At 36.3% G+C, this 15,422-nt stretch overlaps 1 protein-coding gene across 2 annotated transcripts; it reads right to left on the bottom strand.

Annotated features, from left to right (window-relative positions):
- Positions 1-3,049: 3,049 nt before the first annotated feature.
- Positions 3,050-11,974, bottom strand: LOC110450220 (N-alpha-acetyltransferase 40-like). Of its 2 annotated transcripts, none has more exons than XM_021497722.1 (9): positions 11,904-11,974; positions 11,519-11,563; positions 10,088-10,138; positions 9,619-9,671; positions 8,437-8,532; positions 7,979-8,137; positions 6,112-6,195; positions 5,091-5,168; positions 3,050-4,207 (listed from the first exon to the last, which is right to left on the bottom strand). In XM_021497722.1, the coding sequence occupies exons 1-9, from the start codon at positions 11,907-11,909 to the stop codon at positions 4,054-4,056; spliced, it is 726 nt and encodes a 241-aa protein (XP_021353397.1). In that variant the 5' UTR covers positions 11,910-11,974; the 3' UTR covers positions 3,050-4,053. The 2 variants fall into 2 exon arrangements, with proteins under 2 accessions (XP_021353397.1, XP_021353304.1); XM_021497629.1 differs by lacking the exon at positions 11,904-11,974 and adding an exon at positions 11,684-11,850.
- Positions 11,975-15,422: the final 3,448 nt, after the last annotated feature.

The raw sequence follows: 15,422 nt of genomic DNA, 5'->3' as shown, positions 1-15,422 counted from the left end.
ATCTTGTATCTGAAAAGTTTCTTGATTCTTGCCAAAGACTACCCTTGGAAATTCTTATTTCTACTAGTTGATGTGCCGATTACGTCGTTTTTTACTGGTTTTCCGACATATTTAATTTGAAGTGATCTTGTACCCTTAAAATGTTCCTGAAAACAAAACTACTTGGTGGAAATGCTGATAAATATCTCTTGTTATACAGTCAGAGGAAAATGTTAAATTGAATTTTTCAGTACTATTTGAACCATTTTCTGACCGTGTACCAATTGTGGTAGCATGACGTTAGGCCTCTCGGTAATTCAGAAGAAACGGCCATCATAAAACAAACTCGCTGATTTTATTTCTATATTCCAGCCAAAAGCAGAAAGTATTATGTTAAGATGCTGCACCATCCGACTCTGTGGTCATACATTTTGTGACTGTCCCACAAACTGGTCCCTTGTTTCTTTTTAGATTTGGTGTATGCACTACCTAAACATTCCTTGAAATTCCATGTGAAAATGATTACATAAATTACAATGGAATCAACACAGCATCCTTTATTCTCCAGTGACATGTATTTCCCGGTCACCAATATCTTGTGTTTATATTGCTCTGCTATATAGCTCTTTTGTTTCTCGTGATCATTTTAATATTCCAATAAAATAGTCTATACATCAAGATCATCCTGGAATTAGGCAAGTTACAGTGTAATATTTGAATGGTTAACATTGAACATATACATAAATGTAAACAAGAGGCCCAGAGGGCCTGTATCGCTCACCTGGATATCTAGCAATCATGGCAAAATATTCTCCAACTGGGATCCAAGGGAACGTGCCAGACCCGAAGATTATCTGTGTTAAGATTGTTCATGCCCAGCAATTTTATGTATGGTTATGGGGTGGGGATCTCCACTGTTTCCAAGCTGTGACTCAGAAACTAGATCCCTAGGGTTGTGGCCAGACCCCAGGATCAATTCTAATACCATGACTGCATTTGTCTCTTTATGCCCAGCATTTGTATATATAGTTCTGGGATGGGATCTCAACCGTTTCAAAGTTATGACCCAGGGACCATGTCTCCAAGGGTGGAGCCAGACCCTAGAGCCATCCAGGAAGCAAATGTGCATTCTTCTCTTCATACTCAGCAATTGTATATATGGTTATACAGTGGAGATCTCAACCATTTCCAAATAATAAACTATACAGTGGAGATCTCAACCATTTTCAAATAATAAACTTTTTTTGACCCCACCCCTTAGCCCGAGGGGTCAGCCCCACCATTTGTACAATTTTGAACCCCCATCACCTAGGGATGCTTCCTGTCAAATATGGTTGATATCCATCTCATAGTTCCAGAGAAGAAGTCGCTTAATGCAATATAGCCAAAGAACCCTTTTTGGCCCTGCCCCTCAGCCCCCTGGGGGGTCAGACCCACCATTTGTACAATTTTGAATCCCTGCCTCCCATGATTGCTTCTGACCAAATATGATCAATATTCATGGCATAGTTCTACAGAAGAAGTCGTCCATAGCAATATAGTCAATTTGCCCCCTTTTTGCCCCACCGCTCAGCTCCCTGGGGGGTTAGACCAACGATTTGCACAATTTTGAATTTCTACTACCAAGGGATGCTTCCAGTCAAATATGGTGGATATCCATCTCTTAGTTCCAGAGAAGTTGCTTATAGCAATATAGCCAAATTGCCCCCTTTTGGCCCCCCCATTTGTACAATTTTGAATCCCCACCACCTAGGAATGCTTCCAGTCAAATATGGTTGATATCCATCTCTTAGTTCCAGGGAAGTTGCTAAAAGCAATATAGCCAAATTGCCCCCTTTTGGCCCCGCCCCTCAGCCCCCTGGCGGGGTCAGCTCCACCATTTGTACAATTTTTAATCCCCACCACCTAGGGATGCTTCCAGTCAAATTTAGTTAAATTCCAATTAGTGGTTAAGAAGAAGTCGTTTAAAGAAAGTGGGACGTACGGACGGGCGGTGCCGGTGAGCTAATAATACTGCACGAGGAAAAGGTGTACAGATTGATAACAAAGAGGCCAAATTGACTGGAATCGCTGACCCTGAATTAATCTTGCACCAGTAACTTTATATTTAGGTCAAGGTCAAAATTATCAAACTAGGCTACATTAAGATACAGGCAAAATATCACCAACCAGGGCCCTTTGGTTATTTAGAAGAATTGTTTCAAAGGTTTAAAAAAATATTTCACCCGTGACTTTGAAAGTTGCTCAACACATATGATCCCTGGAACACCTTGAACATGGGTCAATGTTCTTCATTTGAACAAACTTGGTAGCCTGCCAGCATTCTACTTGCCAGATATCTGATTATTGAGAAGAATTTGCTTAGAATATTTGATCCATGACCTTAAAGTGAGTCCAGGTCGTTCATCTCAGCACGACCCTTTTCATTATGGTTATTTAGATTTTTTTCGGTAAAAAATTAACCTTCTCAATACTTCCGCCGTTTGATGGGGATAAAGGTAATTAATTTCAACAAACTTTGTAGCCCATTATTCTTGTAGGCTACTGGCCAAATATCACCCTGGGCCTTTTGATTCTTGAGACGATGGTTTTTTTGGGGTTTTTTTAACCCTTCGAGACCTTGAGAACTGATCCAGGCCATTCATTTGAACGAACTCTGTGGCACTTTATCCACGCATACTACTGGCAAATAACAATTACCCTTGATCTTGGCTATTAAGATGTCCTTCAAAGATCTCTCATTTATTAAACATGAACCTTCTCACCTTGAAAGTGGGTCAAAACTTTTTCATTTGAACAAACTTGATAGGCCTTCATCCTACTGGCCAAATATCAGTCTAGAGCATTTGGTCATTGAGAAGATGTAAATTTGAAGATATTCTATAAATTAAAAAAGCTAAAATAAAATAGGCTGTGTTTAAAATACAACTGCTGGACGAGACATCCATCAAAATATAGCTGTGTTCAGACAATTACTAGAAGGTTTTAGAGCAGCTTGAAGGATAAGAATTTGTAACAGCAGAATTTTACAGTAGCTTGAATAATAAGAATTTATAAACAAACACCAATACCCATCCAACATGTTTATTAAAAAAGTAAATATTGTATACTTTCACATACAAGTATAGCTTTATGGTTGGATGTGTACAAAAATGTACAAGTATGGAAAATGGCAATACATGGTACTGAATTTACACTTCACAAAATGATATTTTCTCCTGAGTGTCCCTCAACTTTACATGCTGAAGTACCAGTAATACTTGAGACAAATTGTTCACGTATGTATTACCAGTAACTTGTTTTGTATGACGAGGATAGCATATGTAAAATAACAAATATTGTATAGAGATCTCTCGCTCACATTTTCACTCGTTTTCACTCGCATTTCAAAACCATACATATATTAATATCAAACCACCATTAACACCGCTTTAGAGAAAGCTAAAGCTGTCCCTAATTTCCTATACTAGTTTGTGTATGAAACCATCAACACGTCTGTAAGACAAAATAGCACAGCTATAGATTTTAGACTCAGTGTTGACTTTATTTCCACATCAAATTGGTGCCAGGGTCTGTGATATAAATCAATGATCACTCCAGTAACAAAGTTATACATTTGAAACTGGTACTTCCACTATTTGACATGAAACTTTAACATGTTACCTCTAGGTTAGACGGTAGATAAACCTTACAGATCTCAGTTAACAGCCAGGAGTACAAACTACCTGGTTCTGAAGGTCACTATGCAATTAACACTCCAGGAACACTGGTTTAAAGCAGATTCTTTTCAAATCCCTAACCAATGAAATGCATGAGCAATTCTTCCAGTCTGTCTCATTTCCTTTGTTTGTAAGACAAACAAGACTTATCCGACAAGAATGGCCATTATCTTGGTCAGAAATGGCCATCCTTAATTCTGACAATTGCAGTTCTCTTTTTTAAAATGTCATATATTAACATCAATTATCTCTTATCATACTTTGAGAACACTTGCTGAGTCTGTTTAGGTTTTCCAGAGGAGGAGTTGAGTGTTAGGTTTCCAACAAGGAGTCGAGTGTAATGGTAGGACTATAGTTATGCTGATGCTGCCTTGACAGGTGAGGTTTGCATAGCCTCCTCCTGGGTTTTACTGGTTGGCTTCGGCTTGATTTCTTTACTGAGTATCTGGTATTTGTATTCCGTCTCCTCCCAGACTGGATCCTCTGGTGAGGTTTCGTCTAATGTATACCTGGAAATATACACAGGTAAATTATACTAAAACAAATTAGGTTCTATTTCCTCTATTACTTTTTGAATGCCATATCTTTTTCCACAAGCAATAGTTTACCAAGAATATATCCCAGACAAAAATTTGTGAACAGTACATAACACTAAAGTATGCCCAACAACATATCTTGGGAGTCAAGTTTGATAGTATGGTGTACATAATCTACATTTGTGCAACATGTGCAAACTAGGGCCACATTCATTTATGGCGATCCCAACGGTTGAACCAGTTGATCCAGAGTGGTTCGTTTCTGAATAAGGTTAGATCTAGTAATCTGATTCTACTTTCAGGCGAGCCTTGACAAAGCCTTGCAAGGCCTGAATAAGCATTTGCAGGTCTGCCAGGATTTATACACGAAAATGTTACATTTAAATTCAGACAAACCGTTTGACCCAGATATGCGAAAGGGGCCAAAAGTTTGAAAAAGCACTAGTATAAAGGCACACCACGGCCTGGAGATGCTAGCAAAGAAATTGAGTTCTGATCTGCGAAAGCGGCCTAGATCTTTAAGCTACAGTCAAACAAAAGTTGGACAAAGCACTAGTATAAAGGAACACCACGGCCTGGAGATGCTAGCAAAGAAATTGAGTTCTGATCTGCGAAAGGGGCCTAGATCTTTAACCGTCAAACAAAAGTTGGACAAAGCACTAGTATAAAGGAACACCACGGCCTGGAGATGCTAGCAAATAAATTGAGTTCTGATCTGCAGTTTGAGCTAGCACGTAGTCTTTTAGGAAGAGTTGACGATGGACAGATGCTGCGCAATGGCATCAGCTCGCTTGACCCTTCAGGTTATGTACATGTATAAGACTATTTTCTTTTGTTTACAGCATACAGAACTTACTTCATAGCTTTCATGAAGAAAGTTTCTCCAATCTTGTTGCTCTTGAAAGTGGTTAGCATGACTTTAACCATCTCAGTTCTGGAAATTAAAGACAGCATGATTTTATTTTAATGTGGACGTCATTAAAATTTTATAACAATACCAAGAACCCAAAATACTTTTCATTCTTTGTCACATTTATGAAATAAGTTGTGAATTTGCAACCATAAGGAATTTGATCTTTTGCACACATTTTATCATCTGGAAGTAAACTGAAGGTTTTTCTTTATTACATGAAATTTATCCAAATGTGTTGTGTAAATTGTACAATTTTTTCCAGATCTCAGCAATCTGACATTTGTCTTTCTAGGTTTTCTTCAAGGTCATTCAGCCTCATTATGATGTCACAATTTACACAGAAGCTCTAAATTAATAACAATGTTTGTTTATTGGGCATTGATGTCATTTCTTACATGTCAAGAAAATATTAAATAAGGTACGCTATATAAGTTAGTCACACTAATTGATCAACCTACTTGAATCAGTCTGAAGTTATAAGGCTTATTCAATTGACCAAAACCTGGCATGTCCTTCAATGACCATAGCTGTTAATAGGACATAAAACACTAACAAACCAAGCCAAACTTACTCAATTGAAACCACCTAGATGCACGGTAATTTTATACCAAGTGTGGAACAATATTCAGACCAAGATAATATAGACTATGCTAACAATATCATGATTCAAATTGAATGAATGTAGTTGGGTTTTTTGTTCTATGTACTATGTATAGTTCATGATCATGTCTCAGCAAATTACAATAGGTCCAAGCATTCAAAAAGAGAGAAAATACAAAAAACAAATTTAACTCATTCATCCCTGAAATTTCATAATGAACTATTCCTACCTTTGAATTGGAAAAGTTCAAATGTGTCTTCAGGGGTGACTGAGTTAAGCAATAAAACGTTTCCTGATTTGAATGACAGACCTAGGCCTATTACCAGAATATGAGTCAAGTACTTATATTCATTTTGTACTTACTTATATGCCAATAATTCCAAAATCTGTATTAAAAACTTCCCAATACCCTTCCTTCTGTATTCGTCGATTACCTGGAGTTCATAACTGTAAGAAATCAGAGGGTATCTTTATACATTTTTTATGAATAGAACTGGTCATACATATGGTACCAAGCACATTTTAATCATCTTTTCTGATCATCAGATCACAACAGCTGCTAAATAATAATGCAGTATGTCCCTTAGACCTAGACAGCGGGTTAACATTTGTTAACAGTCGGCGTACAGCAAGTCATTTGATTTTTAACTACCGCAAGCTCCTTTGATGACTTGACAAGTTGCTTGAACAAATACCTCGTGTCATTGTAATTGTACGATGTCCTCAGTGGACATGTAACGCTAGCTTTGATTGGTCCACTACGTTTCAGCCAGGCGTTCTCTTCAGTGTGATTGACATCCAATTATAAGCCGCTCAGTGTAATTATAGTCGCACAGCAGGTGAGATGACAGGGCTTCTCACAACAGGCACGTGCCGATTACTGACACCCACAGGGGCTCGATTTCGGGATTTTTAACAGAAATTATTACAATTTACGTAATTTATTACTCAAAATTCCAAAAGCTATCCCCTGTGCTGACAACAAGTAACTAGTTAACAAAAGACTGACACGAGAAAAAAATAAAAAATCGTCATGTTATTCAGATTTAGAAAAAGTGTAGCGTGTTTACATACATTTAAATGTTCAACAGGGTCCAATAAATATTCCTTTCCATAAATCTATGATTAAATAAGAAGAATTTTGTATCAAAGACATAAATAATTAATTTTTCCTCTTTCGAAGTGAGCTTGAAGTGAAGCAGACAGAATTGGCCGTGATTTCCCTGTTAATACAAAAATGGATTACATGCAATGTTCTACAAACAGAATACAAACAAACTCTGTATCATTTCGTTCCGTTTGAAACCCCCTCTGATATTTTGCAACAGCTGAAGAAGCCATGTTGTAAAAGTAGGTCAGAGATGGACATGCATTTTGAGTGTTCTATTCCATAATATACTATATCTTTGTGTCTGTGGCATACATATGGGATAAATATTATATGAACCATGAGTAGACATCGTTGTCATACACTGTGAACAACTAAAGTGAGTTTTTTAAGACGATTTTGTTCCGCCCGCATTTCGGGCGGAATCTGCATCAAAGAATTAGTGCTTCGGAAATAAGAGGTTGCAGTCGGAAAAATCATATCCGATAGAAAAAAGGCCGACCAACTCTTATGTTATAGCAGTAGATGTCCTTAATGATGGCAGCTGCCGCACGCAGGTTAATTATACATCCGGGATTTGCATAATGTGGACCTCTCTAGGTCCCAGGAATTGTAATGTTCGTTCGCTTGTAACCGACCCCATGTACAGTTCATCCTTGTATGTTAGACCTGGGTCCAAACTTTCGACAAAGTCATCTGCCGATTTTGAGTTGTCCATGTTGATTCTGTGCACGTTACCTTCATAATCACACATCACACACTATGCAACTAGAAAGTGCTGCCCATTTTCAATGCATCCAATGAGAGCCGTCGATACATTATCAAAGTAATGAACAACATTGATGATCAATTACCCAACCCTGCAAAGTTACTGATGCAACTCAACAATCAAATCATCAAATAAAATCGTCCACACTTGGTTTTCGCTGACAGTAATAGGCTCCAGGACTTAAACATGATGGTTGCTGGAGTTACTAAAACATGCCTCCCTGCCATATTATCTCGAATAGCCCTCAGAATCTATGTTCATCTTCATAAACGTTTTTATATTGTCTAATGTTTTAAGTATTAACACAAGAACCTACATTTCCAGTAAATTATAAAAGAAAGAATCAAACATACCAGTAAACTAATTCTTCGTCCCACTCCATATCAAATCTGAAGTGTGTAAATGCCACAGGTTTAGATTCTGAATCCAAGGCAATGAGGTAGAGTGCTTTTTCTTCTGTCATCTCTTCTAGCTTTTCCCTGTCCTTCCAGCCCCAATCGCTCTCCTCATATCTATGGAAACATCAAACAAAAGAGCTATTGCTGTATCTATATATATGGAGATCAAGTTGTAGCCAAATTTGTTTTTATTAATTCAAACTGTTAAAATCGTGTTTCTGGATCTCAGTTATCCAAACCTGCTTTCTAACAGTAATACCTGTCATTTATCTGTTTTATGAAACTGGAGCAGCAGCACTTCACAAAGCCATTCTGGCTTGGCTTTTGATTGTGACATAATATAATGGTTATACACTGACCAAATACTTGGATCTAGTCCAATTTTTAAGCTGCTTTTTTCTTTCTAAACTTACAACTTCTGCATGTTCTTCTTTGTGAGGTCAAAAACCCAATCAGTCATTTCCTGAGTCAGATCCTGAGCTCGGAAAAACTCTACCTTCAGACTTATCCTGAGAGAAGAAAGTAAAACACATAGTCATCTTAACACAACATTGTTGTAGTGTATTACACACCAGTTGTTTCTATTCTAGACTAGTATAATAATTTAAGTAACATGTCCATATACATAAACTATATATTATTTCATAACCCAATTAAATATACACCTAGTCCGACAGTAAATCCTGTCCAATTTAACCGATAGATTATTAATGGCTTGTTTATGCTTTATGTCTTATCAACAGCTATGGTCTTTTAAGGATGTGCCAGGTGTTGGTGGTGAAGGAAAACCACAACCTGGCCACTGCTCCACATAGGGCTCAAACCTGTGACCTAGTGGTGAAGGGCTAGTGATCATAGATAGTCCGATACCTTAACCTCACGGCCCTGGATCATTCATTATATTATATTTTGAGATATTTATTCACTATATATAATATATATAGTGATTATAAATCTCATAATAGAAATGGTAAACAATAGGTACTGCATTACCTCCCCTGTCCATACACCACACCTTTAAAGATCATTTTGGGATTCATCATGTAATTTACCTAAAACCCTTCAGACAGAATGCTCGATTGTTTTTTATTGATGAAGTAAGGGGTTTCTACCAAATATGAATATGGTTAGACCATTTAATTTGGCAGGAATATCTCAAAATGGCCACTGCATATGCAGCATGCATTGTATTTTTATATCTGTGGTTTTACAGTATACTGCGCACAATAATTTTTCATTTCTAGCTGCTACAAAAAACTTCATCAGAAATTGTGCAGTACTTGGGCTAGCTTTTTCGAAAACAGGGTCCCAAGCAAATGTACGACAAAACTGATAAACACAATTGTTCCTCGTTTTCTCTCTCACTTTTTTTGATGCAAAATCGGGTCACTGTCATGAGTTTCTTCCCTTTGAATAGTTAGCACATGGTTTTTCCAATAGCTTAATCTGATCTTTCTGTTTCAATTATTAATTTCTTTAATTATTCTCTACATTTCCTTTAAACAATGTCAAAGTTACACATCTTTTTCAGCCGTATAAATACATGCCAGAAAAAAAATTGCTGTTTATATTTTTTCAAAGATTAAAATTATTACCCATTTCTTTCAAATTTTCTGAAAGGTGCCACCAAATCTAGCGGATCTTTAATCTGAAAATTAAATGGAAAGATATTTTAAATATAGGACCTGAAGCTACAAATAGTCCAAACAAAGAACTGAACATGAAAAAATATCATCAATGGTGATCAGTTGCTATATGGGATATATATATATATTTATATAAATGCATCAAAAACGGTATGAATCAAATTTTAATCTGCACATATTTTTGAAGTATTTTAAAATATTTTTGGGCAATTTTATGTATTATTTTTCTTAGCAATATATACAGATTCCATGAAAATGTATTTTACAGTAGATCGTCTATGCTTTTACAAATAACTTGAGAAAATATTGAAGGAAGTATCAAACATTCCTTGTAGGTTCCATATTAAGTAAACAAAGCTTCCATTTTGTGTTACTATGGACACGATGTTATTGCTCAATGCTCTTCTTTACAAAATACCTTATTTGCTGCTTCCACTTTAGCAAAGGACATTGCATATTTAGCACTTTCCTGAAAAATATAAAACAGCTGTTCTGAGCAGATATTCTACCACACACCCCTACCAGTGACAAAACTGATATACATTTTCAATTCATTTGCACTTTGTTTGCATCAGCGTATTTCTGTTTTGGATAAAAATTAAAAAAGCCCAGAATAATACTGAGTTCCACTGAGTGCAAGTGTCATTTCTGTAGTAAATTTTCCAAATTCAGTGAGAAAAATCTGACTTTGTTCCCGATTAGTGGCATTACTGATATCTTTTCTAGCCCAAATTGCCCAAAAGGTTGGTCGACTTTTCACCAGTGGTTAGTGAAAAATTCACGCAGATTGGTGCAAAGAGTTTTTAAAATGAAATAAATTTTCAAAATGTATCAATCTTACTTGTTTCAACAAATCAACCAGATAATTTTTCATTAGATTTTCTTGATTCTGTTGTCTTCATATTTTAAAAATGGACCTAACCACTGGTAGTTATCTCTAACTAAGCTTTGAACGACCTAGATGAATCATTAATATTTACATATATAGAATAGAACAAGGCTTATAGTATTTTACTAATTGCAAGGAAAGAATATACATTTGGGCAACATATTTCAAACCTTCTTGTACAGCTATGACTCTTTGACAATGAAAATATCAGCTGGTGCCCAGAAAAATGTATTTTTTTTAAGGAAAGTGATATATACAAGTGTATAAGGATTCAAACCTAAAAATATATATGTTAACGTCATAACATGAAGATAACTTTTGGCATAGAGTTTTCCGATGAAGCTCAATTGTCCAAGTTTCACAGATTAACATTTGGGATGAACACATAATTAAGATTCTTTTCCTTTAAAGTTACAGTAAATAGATAATGTTTCAGATCTTTAAAATTGATCAGAATTGACTGCTGTTTGTTGTTTCTAAGATAGTCTGAAATTGATAACCACCAAGTTCATTTCTGGACAAGCTCCATACCTTTGTAGTGTATTAAATTTAGTATTGACTGTTCTCTCTTATGCATGATATTTGGTACCTATATGGTTTACGAAGTTTGTGATCAAGGTTAAATCACAGGTTATCAGGTTTTTAAATTCTGACTGCAAGTTGATATATACAGTATCATAAAAAAATGAGGGTTTTACTAAACAGGTGTTTGATATTCTGACTGTATAATGAGATATATATCACAACAAAATAAGGGTATTATAAAAAGAGAACTGTTCTTTTTTCTAGTAACACCCATTTTTATATGATATATATATCTCAATTTACAGTCAGAATTTCAAACACCTGTGGTTCAATCGTTTTTTCTACAAGTTATCATTTGCCTTTCTACTGTTACGATTTTAACAGGCTATTTAGGTAGCCCATTACATGACTACAAGGTTTTTGTAGAGTGTATACCTCTTTCCTCTTCTGTTTCTTTGCTTTTCCTTTTGCTGATTTTCTCTGCAACAAAACAAAATCACTGACAAAATTTCAAAAACAAGAAACTAAAATTACATATTTATATAGTTCAAAGATACCGATGGTATTTGATGACATGTGTACATGGGGAGATAGTCTTACACTTATCTTCCATGTACAAAAAAACAAAATTTCCATTCAAGCTTGCCAGCAGCACCTGTGCATGTACATGTGATCATGGCAAAAAATCCCACAGCTCTCTGATCTGATCATAAGGCCTTGCATATATGTAACAATTGAAATGAAGGTTAAACGAAGAGCTTCATTTAGTTTCTAATTAACAAAGCATTAAACACACGGGAACATTCGATAGATTCATTACCCCCATTATTATTGTTGATATCTGTTTCCCGCGGTTTCCTCGTGTGCAGCTCTAGATCTACTTCCGGCGTTAGGAGATAACTCTGTTCCACAGCTGGGTGATTGTGGTAGCACACCATAAAAGATATTAATGTTAAAATGATTTTCATTGAATACACATTTTGAGCTAGCGTATACTTCTTCTTTCTTCTTTAGGTTGCAGGGGCTCCATCAATGTGTTGATGATTATGCCCTCGGGTGTCCTATAACAGAGGATGAAAAGGGGTTATTTACAGTGATTTTGTGTGTGTGTGTGTGCAGGGTATAGATACAAGATATAAGATTTTGTTTTGTTTTTTGTTTTGTGCAGGGTATAGATACAAGGTGCAAGATTTTTTATTTAGAGTTTTATATGTTGTAATGGAAACATTAGCTCTGTAGAGCTATTATTACGACAAACAAAGGTATAAAAACTGGGTATATAAGACAACATGCAGAAAACAACAGGCATATAGCAAGGTTTATACAATACACAGACAAGAAAAAATTAAATCACAGCATGCAGTAATTAAAAACAACTTGGCACGTACAGAGCAAAGTATATATAAAAATACATATTAAAATTGATGCTGCACAAAAGATTCATGCCACATGCTCACAAACTAAGAAACCATGGTTCAGTATATACATAAATGCCAATATGGCATGAGTTAAAACTTGACCAAATATATGCTAATATCGCATAAATTAAAAAAATGATTTGACAAGCATTGAGTAAGTCATACAATGCGTAAATAAGAGCACGTGTCAAAAAATGAAAGGAAATAAAAGCATAGAAGCATGGTATCACAAGACATGGTAAAAGCTAAATATAGAAATGATAAAAAAAAGGTTGGAACAAATAATAATAATAATAATAATAATATACAACATTTATATAGCGNAACAAATAATAATAATAATAATAATAATAATAATAATAACAATATACAACATTTATATAGCGCCCTATATAATTTGTAAAATTACTCTAAGGCGCTTTACAACATATGGATAATAGTAATGGTTATAATTGTGAAAACAAACAACAAAGGCTTGCAATCACTTTCATACATTTAACAAGCAATGTGCACATAATTGAACAAATAAAAGGGTGGTATTTACATGACGTCTTTGCAAAGATTCTAAAATGCAGACGTGAAGAGGTGAGTTTTTATGTCCCTCTTGAACTTGGCCAGGGTATTTGACTTCCTAATAGCAGATGGTAAGCTATTCCACAACGTAGCCGAAACCCTCACAAAACATCTGTTTCCATAGGTCACAGTACGAGATTTTGGGACACACAACAAAGATTCTGACTCCGACCGCAGTGATCTTGACGGCTGATACAGGATAACAAGCTCCTGTAGGTACTGATGAGCTGTTCCATTCAGTGCCTTGTATGTGTATACCGGAATTTTGTACTGCGACCTGTATCGTACAGGTAACCAGTGCAACGAATAAAGCGCAGGTGTGATGTGCTCTCTCTTTCGATTACGAGTAACTACTAGTTACTAGCCGTACTGCAGTGTTCTGGACCCTCTGCAGACGACTAGTTAGTTTGTCAAATATACCACAGAGCAGGGCGTTACCATAATCCAACCGAGATGTGAATGCACCAAAATCTTGCATGTATCTGCCATTAGAAACTGTCGAATACAGCCGATGTTTCTGATCTGGTAGTAACAGGATTTGGCAATAGCGTTCACTTGTTTCTCTATGTTCATAGAACTGTCAAAATATACCCCTAGAATTTTAACAGCTGGAACAGTCTCAATAGTTCTGGCACCAACCTTGAGCTGGAGAGCCAACAAACAAACAAGACTAGTTACATATGGCGCATGATCACAACTGGCCGTCCCAAGTGTGCAGCAGTCTGCGAAAGCTCTGGAAATTTTTTAATTTCCCCAGTTCATTCGGCAAATTGTTCCACACTTGGTCAGCCTCAAAACGAAAAGACTTTTTTCCATACCTTGTTGTGTTAACTCTTGGTACCTGAATGGTGTTCTCTTGCCTGAAATTATATTCAAGATTATTTTTAACAATCAAATTATTTAAAAAAATCTGGAGCTAACCCATTTAAAAATTTAAAGACTCTTGTAGCCATAGTCTTCATTCTAACAACGTGTAAAAATGTGAGATTGTTTCTGCGTAAAATATCTATCACAGGTGAGGTACAATCGTTTTCAATAAAACGCAGTGCTCTTTCCTGTATCTTTTCCATCTTTCGAGTGTTTCTGAGGCTACACAAATGCCAGGCTAGGGGGCAGTAATTAAAAATAGATGAAATAAAAGCTAATTGTTTGGAGGCCTTTCTATAGATCTTAGATACATGGTCATAAAATTCAATAAAGAGTCAATCTCCACACCTAGCAGAGTAACACTATTTTTACAATCAATTACCTGGTCTCCAATAGAAAAGGATTTAATGTTGTCACAGTTTTTTTCCCCTATACATATGGCCTGAAATTTGCTAGGATTTGCTTTCATACCATTTGCTGAAAACCAGTTTAGTAAAAATTTGCTTTCTTTTTCTAGAGTAAGTTTAAAGTTTGAAGAACAGTTGCTGATATATGAAAGGGTATTGCCATCAGCATAATTGTAAAAATCGCAGTCTTTTAGAAACGTAAAAATGTCATTAAGAAAAATGTTAAAAATCAGTGGGCCGACAATAGACCCCTGGGGAACTCCCTTCCTCAGCAGCTTCCAATCGCCGACATCGGGGCCAAGTCTAATCCGCTACTGTCTGCCACTGAGGTAGCTGCCGATGAAACTGACTGCAGTCTCATCCAGCCTATAGGCTCACAGCTTCTCCAGTAGTTGATTGTTTGGGATACAGTCAAAGGCCTTGGACAGATCCATGAGAATTGCTCCAATATACTGACGATCATCCATGCCCCGACGCCAATCCTCAAGTAGACGAAGCTGAGTAGACTGGCACCGAAACCCCTTCTGAAAGCTGCTAAATAAGGGTTAAAAACTATACTAAAAAAATCACTAAGTTGAGTATGTACAATTCTTTCAAATACTTTTGAAAGAGTGGGTAAAATGCTAACAGGCCTGTAATTTTCTTTATTCATGGGGTCATTCTTCTTAAAAATAGATAAAAGGTAAAAGCTGGCGTATGTATTAGCGTATGATGAGGGCTTCAATGGCTGCATAGGGTATGTATCCTCTAGTGTTGTGCATTGTACTGCTGCTATGGGAAGGATATCCTATTGTGTTATGGTGTGTGGAAAGAATTACTATTTGTAGGTGTCCTTTGTAGCAGATATGTGTTTGTATGCGTAAGGGTGTGCATGTCTGGTTCGAGGGTCTACGGGTGTGAATATATATGTTGGGTTTATAGCTACGATTTGGTGTACGATTTTGTAGAAAAAGGATCCTTCTTGTGTGACAGCGCCGTGTTTGTAGTCTTGACCATTGTAGTTTGTGGATCATGTCTATACTGAGCTGGTGTTGTGGCATCTGTTGTTGTGGATCATGTCTATACTGAGCTGGT

This window comes from Mizuhopecten yessoensis, unplaced genomic scaffold, assembly GCF_002113885.1.
Source record: "Mizuhopecten yessoensis strain PY_sf001 unplaced genomic scaffold, ASM211388v2 scaffold57, whole genome shotgun sequence".
Taxonomy (NCBI): domain Eukaryota; kingdom Metazoa; phylum Mollusca; class Bivalvia; order Pectinida; family Pectinidae; genus Mizuhopecten; species Mizuhopecten yessoensis.
Note: the sequence above shows the minus strand (reverse complement) of the source record. Positions and strands in the feature narration are given on the sequence as shown.